We start from the raw sequence: 10,997 nt of genomic DNA, 5'->3' as shown, positions 1-10,997 counted from the left end.
AGTGTGAGATAAGTTGTGTCTTTTATTTCTTTATTTTTGTAAACTTGTTTTTATATATGAAATCCGTGATTTGTTGTTTCATTCTCATGAATTTTGAGTAGTTTTCTTTATTTTTCTCCCTAATTTGAGATATGATGTTGTGAAGAATTGATTTTGTTTTCTACGATTTTAAATGTCAATAATTTGTGATGATGCAAACTTTGATCTTCATTTACTTTTCGATCTGACTAATTGAAATGTTAAAATGTATTGAGAAACATATGTTTCGAAAGTGTTGTGATATCTACAACATAGTGAGAATCACATTTGATTTTATGGAGAGGATGTCATCCATGAGGTTGAGTGCAAATAAATATGGAAATATACTTTGTTGGATGTAAAATTGGATATTTTAAGGTGACAGATTAAAATTCACAATTTGGTCCAGTTGATTAGAAACTAATGCGAGAATGTTAACCCTCAGGTGAGGGAGTAGTGGGAGCTCTGGAGTGTCAGCCGGTACTCTCCAAGCCTAACCACAAAATTAAGAATTAAATTCTGGATTAATCAATGTTCTTTATACACTTGGAAGAGGGTAAATAATAAGATTGCTCCTATTTGCTCCTATTTGACACCTCCTATTTGACACAACAATTTTTATATATTTTCAAATGATTTTGATTTCTTCACAATCCATATACTCATTGTAAAGGGGAAGGATGTTTTCGTAAGTTTAACTTTAAAAGGTTAACAATTAGTTTAATTAATTGAGTTCTTTTAACTGCATTTTATTTATCTTTCACTCAATTACTTTAGATTCAAATTTAGTACTTCAGTTTGGTAGTTTAAATTTATGATTTACATATCAGAATTTAGATGTTAACTCTTTCAGTTTAACTTTTCTAGATAAATATGTCACCAATTTATATATTCTTAACATTTGAAATTGCAATCACCTTAAACCAATACCCCACCACTATTTAGTAAAATTGAAAATTTAAGCTTTTAGCTACTATGATCGGAAAATAACTTCAAGGGAATATCCCTTCCCCAAAACTTGTTCCGAACAAACTATAAAGGGAGAAAACAAGTGGGACATAACATACACAAATTAACTACAAACTACAACATGTAACTGCTAATATTAATAAGTGCAAAAAATATTCATAGTAATATTAAGCATCACAAATCACAAGCTATATCAGAAAATATAAGCAGCTAGAGTCAACTTAATCTTTAAATAGTCCTGTACAGATCATAATAATAATAATTTACAGAGTTCCCATAACAACATAAATAACATCCACGTACAAGAAGTAAAATATAACATAACAATCGCAGATCAATGGGAAGCAAGCTCAGAATCAATAAACTTAAATCAATAGAACATCAGTATCCTCCTTAGTTTGAGTATCATCGTAAGACATATACGATGGCAGAGTGGAGAATACTACCTAATCCAAGCCTACGTTTCACTAATTTCTTCTAAACATCTTCTGCCCTGCAGTGTGGTACTGAGCCAAATAGTCAAACTGTAGCTTATTCTGCTTAACAAAATGATGGTAGCGATCTGACAAATCATATAGCTCCGCCGGAATAATAGCATTATCCTTAGCAACGGTGTTGAGACGCTAAAAAATGGAGACCATTGAAGCAGAGGGGCGAGGTCTAAAAGAAAAAGGACGGACAAAATTCTCACCTTACTCTAACAATAAAGAAGGCGACCTACTATACACCCCTATGCTTCTTTTCGTGATTTCCTTAAGTGGAGGCAACTGTTTCTCCCAGCTGTCATACTCCAACTTTCAAACATAGAGTAAAGATGGTAGAAGGGTGCCCCAAACTTATGGTGGATCCGCCTTTCAACATGTTATGGACTGAAAAGTTGATGATGGAACAACATGAATCGACTTACCCTTTTGGATATAATAATTCATAATGGCTTGCTCTTGGGTAATTTTGCTCAAATTGGTGGATGGAAGAAGTTTTGCTGAAATAAAATGGTGCCAACCCTTAGACTCGACATTCAAAGTAGCAACAGGGAAATTTAGTTTTCTCTCTTTCCTAATTTTCCACACACTTCTCTGCTTGGTAATATACTGAATGATTTCATATAACTCATGGTCTGAAGGCTTGAAATTAGAATAGATATCCTTATGCAGGTTAGGAAGAGTGTATATAGCATTGATATTCGCATGGGAGAAATCAACATTTTTGCCCCTAAGAAAGATCTAATCATTCCAGGATTTTTTCAAATTTGTAAAAAATTCCCGAATTACATGAATCACAACAACATCGGTCTCATAGCAAATGCATCCAATCTCGATTGACAATAACTCCCTCAACACCTCCTCTCGGTTGAGAGAACCCTCTCTCCGGAACGAACTTTCTTGCTACCAAAAGTTCGTTATAGTGCTCTTCAGCTTTTGCACTAATAAATTTTTTGTTATCGAAGGACGCCTAAGATTTTCATCCCTTTGTTTTTGGTGCCATGAATGAGGGATGAAAATAGAGAAACAAGATGATCGAGCTAAGCTAGGTAACTCTCTAGATCATGACTAGGATTTGCTAAAGGGTCAAAGAACTAAATCCAATCAACCCCAAATCTCTCAGATAAATTGTGAAATCAAAGAAAAACTAGAAAGAAAGAGGTTGAGAAAGGAAAGCTTACCCAAAGATCACCGAATGTACTCCTTTCTTTAACTATTTCAAGCAAAAATGGAGCTTTAGGAATCTAGGACACTGAAACTAAAAAAAAAGGAAGGAACTGAAGGAATAGACGGAAAAATTGTCCCAATAGTGAAAATCACGATATTAAAGCAAATATGGGTGCCTACGCGCCCGGTGAGGCGCCTAGACACTGCTCCAGATCTATCACGGGCTGGGTGGCGCCTAGGCGCCAAACTCAAATTTTCTCCTGTTTAGGGGATCAAATTGGCAAGCCCACTGAAAGCTCAAACAACTACACAAAAATCACACCACATATCAACACTAAAGTGCAATAATTGATCGAAGAATCACAATAAACACACCAATACAATTAGGTTGCCTCCCAAGGAATGCTTAGTTTAATGTCCTCAATCTGATAGTGTCGGATTTATTAATTAGGATGACCCAAAATCAATGTCTCTATGGCCAAGTTTATCCCCCTAGATATATTTTAAGTCTCTGCTTATTCACCTTAAGCACCCTTCAACTTTTCTTATCCTTACTATCAACAACTCCAAAAGAGTAAACCTTTTTTACAGTAAATGGACCCAAACATCTGAAATTAAGTTTTCCAAGAAATAATTTCAATCGAGAATTATAACACAAAACCTCTTGTCTGGACTTGAAATCTTTCATAAGAAGCATCTGATCATGTCATTTCTCTATTTTCTCTTTATATATCTAGGCATTTTCATAAGCTTATTCCCTAATTTCTTCCAATTTATTTAATTGTAGTAGATGCTTTTCTATTGAATCTTTTAAATTATAATTGGATTCCTTAACAACCCAAAAAGTTTTGTGTACTAATTTTACGAGTAAATGACAAGCCTTACCAAAAATAAGCCTACAAGAGGTATTCTTATGGGAGTTTTATAAGCAGTCTTATAAGCCAAAAGTGCGTTTTCTAATCTTAGAGACCAATCATTTCTACTGGTTTTAATAGTTTTCTTAAGAATTCTTTTTATTTCCCCAGTTGATACTTTCGCTAAAACACTAGTTTGAGGGTGATAGGTAGAGAAAATTTTATGCTTACTTCCATACTTTTCTGCCGAACTCTTAATTTTTCTATTCCTAAATGATTCCCCCACACTTATAATCACTATAGGTGTTTCAAATTTACTGAAAATGTTCTTCTTTAAAAATTTTCAAATGCTCTGAGATTACAATTTGAAAAAGTAACAACTTCTATCCATTTTGAGACACGGTCCACTACCACAATAATATACAAGTTTCCCAGTGAAAATAAAAATGGTCTCGTGAAATTTAAACTCCAAATATCAAAAATCTCAACATTCAATGTATAATTCAAGGGCATTTCAGCTAATTTTAAAATATTTTTCACTCTCTAACACCTGTCACAATATTAATATAATATTTCTAGCCCCTAAATAGAGTAGACCCATAAAATTCAGATTGAAGAAGCCTAACAGTTGTTCTATATCATCCAAAATGTCTTATATTTTGAATCATAACATCTCCTAATTACATCTTCTAAAGGGACAAGAAATTTCTTCTAAAGGGATTATAAGGGTTAAGAGAATGTAAATGAATTATATGGGTTAACACAACACTTAAAGAAAATTCAATTGTAAATTACAGAATCATCTCAAATCTATCCTACCACCATTCCAATTCTAGGGAGAAATAGAAGGATTACTCACTAATCATCTTAAAACCAAACAATGCAAATTTTTTATAGAGTAGAAACAACATTGACCAAGTTTTACCCAACATTCCAAGAGAAAAATGCAAACTTAAATGAACATTTATCTCCTTCCCTTATCAAGTTGGCTGAAAAGAGAGTACAGGACAAATCCTCTCTATTTCTCAAATTCACTCTCTTTAATTTACTCAATTGCCTCTTGACTTCCTTCTTGCAAGAGTTCTCCTCCTTCAAAAGTTTGTCTTCTTCCTCTATAAGCGTGGAAAGTTTGTGGAAATTCATCCAAAAGTCCTTATTACTTCGTCTCCACCCCTATTTATCGAATTTCCCATGAAGAGTCGCATTTGAACTGCAGAAAACTACCTAAATGCGTAAACTAACGCTTAGGTGTTGGACACTAATTTTTTATTTAGGGCATCGGGAGCCTAGTTGCTCAAAGGTGGCGCATAGATGCCACTAGGGCAGCGCCCACTCGCTGCAATCCGATGCCTACTTTCTGTGCTCTTTATATTTCGAGGCAAAATTCTCTAAAACCTGCCTGGCAACCGTCGCCTAGGCACCCAAGGGCAATGTCTCTGGCGCCTAGGTGCCAGCATCGCAGCGCCTACTTTCCAATCACCGTCTTGTGCACATTCTGATCCTTCTTTGGGAGCCTAGGCGCCAAGTCCTGGCACCTAGGCATTGGTAGTATGGTGCCTACTTTCTAACCAACTAGCGCTTATTTTCCAGCTGCTCTGTATTTTGACGAAACCTGTTAGAGGAAGTCCACCTCGGGCGTCTAGGCGTCCAGTACTGACAACTAGGCGCTACAACAACACTTTGCTCCATTTTTAGATATTTCGAACTCCGCTAGACCTCTTTGATTGAGTCTCGCAATACAATACCAAAATCTTCCAAAAAACGTAATATAAACATATAAATAGGTGAAAATAAAGTGACAAATAAGTACATTTCATATGTATGTCAAGAGAGGGAGGAAGAAAATTGCTAGATTTCTGAAATTTGAACGGCAGGGCGGTGGTCCGGAGTAGATCTCAAATGATCTAGCAGTTTTGGTGCTGGATTAGTGAAGTTATGGCTTTTACACCATCTTTTTATGCACGCACTAGCCTATTAAAGTATAGTTTCTTGCACATGACTGTATAATGCAGCATGCGGTTGAACACTTGATTTGATTATCTCTATAACTTCAGGCTCTTTCTGTAATGAAGAAATAGGAGTTAAGAAGTTTTCTCCAATATGCTATGCTAACCACGGTTTTATTGCATCTTAAATAAATTTCAAGTTTGTATTTTCTTACACATCCCAAATAAATGATACCCGGTTTCTTGCTACAGGAGAAGATTTATAAACCCAGGATTTGCAAAATGAGTAGAAAAACTGCCAAAAGTTTTGTGGAAATCCAAAAGCAGCCTGCAATGGGGAAAGCTGTTCGGAAGAAAAATAAAGCCTTGCGAACCTCAATACTGTTGTCCAGGAACCAAGACGTGGCAAAGAAGCTTCCTGTTCGCAGCATTCTCAAGAAGAAGAAAACACTTACTACAGACCGAAAATCGAGTAAATCAGTCGGTGCCAAGGCAGCTAATTTAATCAAATTTTACTGCAAGCCAAATAAGCATGTTACATTCTCTGTTAAGGATGACACAGCAGGAAATAGCAGAGCGTGTTCAAACATGAATTTTCCTCAGCTGCAGAACCTCTGCAAGATTTTCTCCGATGTTTTGGCTGCATCATCAGTTATGAACCATTCAAGTAAAGGCCCTGATCATCCAGATGCTAATGGCCGACCCCAGGAGCTAAATGAATCTGAGAAGGGAACTCATTCAAGTATTGTATCTAGGACTGAAGGATCTTCAACTGAGAAGAATCGGTCAGGTGATTCTACAGTTAATATCTGTCAGCCAACAGTTGTCAACTCCAGCAATAGCAGCTGTTCTGGCACAGAAAAAGCATCTTTTGCTGTGATGGTCGATCTAAACCATGCTATTCATGCTGATGATATTGATTGTGCTATCCCTGCTACCTCAACTTTGCCTTCCAGCTGCATTTATTCTGGTGATCCAAATTCTAGTGTCAAGTCTCATGGGAAGAATCCAAATTCTACTTCTGATATGCATTTGGAAGCAGGCTTAACAAGGTTATCTGAACCCAGCCTTCTTCCTGACCCAAATGACAAGTTTGTTGCTAGTTCTGATGTAACAAGTTCAATGGCACTTCAGAAAAATCCTAGTTCTCATAGTTCAGCATCTTGCCTTGCTGTTTATAGTAAAACAGATGAGGGGCAATGCCAACCGCGTGTTGATGCAGATGGTAACTGTTGTCATCAGGTAGAATATCATCAATTGTGCGGCCACCACTCTCCAAAAGGTTTGTTGAGTAACACGTGCTCTTCTATGAGGTCCAAAAACTTGGGAGAATGCTCATTCACTCCAAAATTGGCGCCTACCATCAAAAGTAAATGTCCAGGTGATGACTTCATTGGTTTGCCTCTTAATTCACGAGGTGAACTTATTCAGTTTCATTCTGGAACCAAGTTTAGCGAGGCATATGACAAGCAAAACATGGAATGGGGCTCCATCCATGGCATTTCTGCAAAGAGACATGTTGAATCTAATGGCCGTATGAACCGATTGGAAATATTGCCCAAAAAGGTTGCGGCTGCAGCATCACATCAGAAAAATCAGTCGAATTGGAATCAGAAAAAAGAGTGGCAAATTGGCTGAACTTTGCTGAATTGGAAAGCTCTGAAAGACTGGAAAATCAAAAATATCAGCCTATGAAGGGTAAGGAGACATTTCTCCACTGCAATTCAAACCCCAGAAACCATTCTTTTCATGAATATAGATATAGTGACGCCACAAATGATTTCTGTGAGAGGGTTGATCTCCAAGGGAAATACAATATTGGTTATAATAATCAGGCTGCTGTCCAACCTACAATGCGCTTGATGGGTAAAAATGTTGTTGTTAGTGGCATTAACAGAGATTACAATGGTTTTAATGATGGGAGAACATGGAATCACAATGAAAATTTAGCTGAACAAACTCAGTTTTCCTGGTCTGAAAAGCAACTTCCACAACAATTAATGCAGAGAGAATGTGTTTGGCATCCAACAATTGGGAGATCAAAAGGAAATCTGCTTGAGTTGTTAGATTCTTCACCGAATTTTTATCACATGAAAGCATTTGATCCAACATTGAATTATATGAACATTACTCAACAGCCTCAATGGCCATCCAGAAGTACCGATTCAACCATTTTAAACCACAATTTCAAGTTGGATATGAACAAGCATGGGCTGCCTCCCCAAACCTTTATGAACAGGCCAACCCAATTCTTAGGAAATTATATGTCAGGTGAAGGATCATTTAGTGGGCATCGGTTTCCTGCTGTTATGCCATCTCATGCACAAAATTTTCACCAGCAAATGCTACTGAGTTCTTCGCTAGACAAACATAACCAGAGAGTGTCAACCACACAGTCCCAAATTAAATATAAGGATTTTGGAAAATTTTCTCAGCCACCATTATTACACCCTGCAGCAAAGCTGCCTCAGTGGTTGCTTCATGCAAAACACCAGAAAAGGACTCAACTGTCTGATTCACATTATTCTAATCCAAATACAATTAAACAACCCTGCAATTTTCCTGGAAATAGTTCAAATTTCCATCTTTCTCCATGTCATGTGCCTATGTCTCCCTTCTCTTCCGGTGGTGATATCGATCCTCGCAAAGCCTGTCGCCCATTTGTTTCAAGTGCTTGCGCTCCATCTGTCACCCCCCTTGCTGCATCAACCAAGTATAGCGGCGATGTTAATAAAAAGAATAGTAGTATGAAAATGAAGGAGAAGGAAGGCATTTATTCAAAATTTACATACTTAAAGACTCCCCCTGATGCTCAAAAGATTATGAAGAGGTCTGTTGAATTTGAGGATGGAAGGATAAATTCTGCAAAGAGACCTTTAAAAGGGCAATTAGACTCTCATGTTCCTGAAGAACCAGAGGGGACAGAGAAGGTGAATGATCAGCCACAGCACCATGATAAAGCAACTTCTTCGGAATTTAAGAATGCAGCAAATGAAAATGGCTTATGCAGGACTGTAAATAACTCCAATTCTTTGAAGTTTGATAAGGAATTAAGATCAGGACCTACGAAATTGATTGCAGGAGCAAAGCATATTTTGAAGCCCTGTCAAAGAATGGATGAAAGAAACTGTAGGCCAATTCATTCCACCATAATGGTCCCCAACACTGAAGCTCCTGGTAAATTTTTTTGCCCTGAGAAGAAAATTTCTAATATCTATAATTTCTAGCATCTATTTTGTGATTTTGTGACTTTTTTTTTAGTTTGTTCCATAAAATGACTGCTGATACATTTATTAGGTTTGTATTTAAAAATTAGGATCGGTCATTGCAACTCAACCTTTAAAAAAGAAAAAAAAAATGCAATTTAGATTGATGCTGTTGCTGTAATAACTACTTACAAGAAGAAATTGACTTTGATAGTTAAATGCTTTATTTATGATCATTTTGTGGAGGATGTATTGTTTTAATTAGTTTCATCCTGGTTTTAATTGCAATTATCTTTTTATATGAATTATTTGTGAAGATTGAACACTGACTTTTACAACTTTCAGTCTTATTTTTTCAGGTGTTTGTTGAAATCTCTATGTGCATTCTAGCAGTTTTTGCATGAGATAAATGTTTGCATTAGTTAGTCATTCAGTCCAAATTTTTGTTCTTGCAAGTCTAAATCATCTTAAATATATTTCCTACCTTAAAAGTGAAGAATTTTCTGTATCTCGTTAAATAAATCGGTTTGAAAGATATGCGAGTTCTACTTGTTCCTTTTCAGGTGCTTATTCAGATCTTAAGTTCCATTACTGTTCTGCCCTTTAATATTTATGTAACTCTAAGATGGCATATCTTTTGTCATCAGCACTCGCTACCAATGCATCAGATCTTTTTCATATTGTTCTTTAATCCTGTTCGGATGGAGAATTACGTAGGGCTTCAATTGGTTCACAATTAAAATCATACCGCAGAAAATAGGAACACCGTTTCGAGAAAAAAAAAAAAAAAAAAAAAAAAGAATAGAAGCACAACAAAGTAATCTAAGCAAAACACATCACAATTTAATGTAGAAAAACTCAAAAACAGGCAAAAACTTTGGAGCTATACAACACCAAAAATTTAACTATGAAGAAACAAACTATACAAATATGCACACTAAAATCAACTCTATACAAACACAAGTACTTATAGAGCATCATTACAAACCTTCCTCTTGCTCTAACAAGCAAAAGCCCTCATACTGAAATCACTCTTTCGACAATTCATCTTTATGAAGAACTTCTATAACAAAAACCACACATGAGAATCATAACGCTTCGTCACTCGAATCAAAACTCAAGAACCAAAATAGGAGAAATTGCCTCGACTGCTTAGGTACACCTGAAAGATGTGTAATTATTGTTGTGGTGGAGCCCGGTTTAAGAAAATCAAAAAATTTTTCTAATTTTTGCCCGCCTCTTTAACCGTTCCCGCCTCCATTCTTTGGAAGAGGTGTGTCTTTTTGCTGCGGTTGGCCCCACCACCATAAATGCAAGAAAAAAGAAACCGTGGGCTTCTTCTCCTATTACAAAAAACAAAAGGGATTTCTAGTTTTACAAAAAGCAAAAAGGCTACAGGCGACGAAAAACAAAGGGAAGGAGGAACACACGTTTTCGGTGAGGCTAGAAGAGCAAGGTACGGTTCTCTCCAGTGGCTTTCTCTTCCTGCCTGGTTTACGAGAACAGGTGAAGAGGCCTTGCAGGTTTCACATCCTTGATTCTTCTTCTTCTTCTTCTTCTTGGGCGACTCTCCGGTAGAGAGAGAGAGAGGAAGAGATAAAGTTGTCTATTGTAAGTGTCGAGACTATCAACTACAGTGTAATTTCCTCAATTAGTAAAATCCTCTGCAACTCCGTGGATGAAGACAATTTGCCGAACCACGTAAATCTGTGTGTTCTTTTCTGGTGTGAATTTTTCTGGTGTTATTTTTTTACTTCATCGTCGATCGTTTTAAATTTCAAATATACCCCGACAACTGGTATCAGAGCCAATGGCTACAGACGAAGTGAAGATTTCAGGGATCGAGAAATTTTTGGTTATTGGAGGAGGCAGATAGAGGACTACCTCTATGGGAAGAAACTCCCTTCCGTTATTGGGAAAAAGAGCTGAAAGAATGGATGAGACTGAATGGAACCTGTTGGATCGACAGGTTCTGGGGGTTATTCGACTGACCCTATCGAGGTCCGTTGCACACAACGTCGTCAAGGAGAGGACGACTGCAGATCTTATGACAGCCCTGTCAGGTATGTATGAAAAGCCATCGGCGAATAACAAAGTATATCTGATGAAGAAGTTATTCAATTTAAAGATGGTGGAAGGTACGTCTGTTATACAACACCTGAATGATTTCAATACTATCACAAATCAATTATCATCTGTGGAAATTGAATTTGATGATGAGATACGTGCACTGATCTTGTTGGCTTCATTGCCAAAAAGCTGGGAAGCTATGAGGATGGCTGTCAGTAATTCTGCAGGTAAATCTAAACTGAAGTTTGAGGATATTCGTGATTTGATTTTGGCTGAGGAGGTGCG

At 36.8% G+C, this 10,997-nt stretch overlaps 1 protein-coding gene across 1 annotated transcript in view; it reads left to right on the top strand.

The window, feature by feature from the left end:
* The window catches only part of LOC110021272, a 74,370-nt gene extending 67,296 nt beyond the window's left edge, over nt 1–7,074 (top strand). Inside the window, exon 2 of the mRNA XM_020719705.1 lies at nt 5,689–7,074. Coding sequence (XP_020575364.1) covers nt 5,689–7,074 — 1,386 coding nt within the window. The remainder of the gene's footprint in view (nt 1–5,688) is intronic.
* Nucleotides 7,075–10,997: the final 3,923 nt, after the last annotated feature.

This window comes from Phalaenopsis equestris, unplaced genomic scaffold (assembly GCF_001263595.1).
Source record: "Phalaenopsis equestris unplaced genomic scaffold, ASM126359v1 Scaffold000126, whole genome shotgun sequence".
Classification (NCBI taxonomy): domain Eukaryota; kingdom Viridiplantae; phylum Streptophyta; class Magnoliopsida; order Asparagales; family Orchidaceae; genus Phalaenopsis; species Phalaenopsis equestris.
The sequence above is the reverse complement of the archived record's forward strand: the minus strand, read 5'-3'. Positions and strand labels throughout refer to the sequence as shown.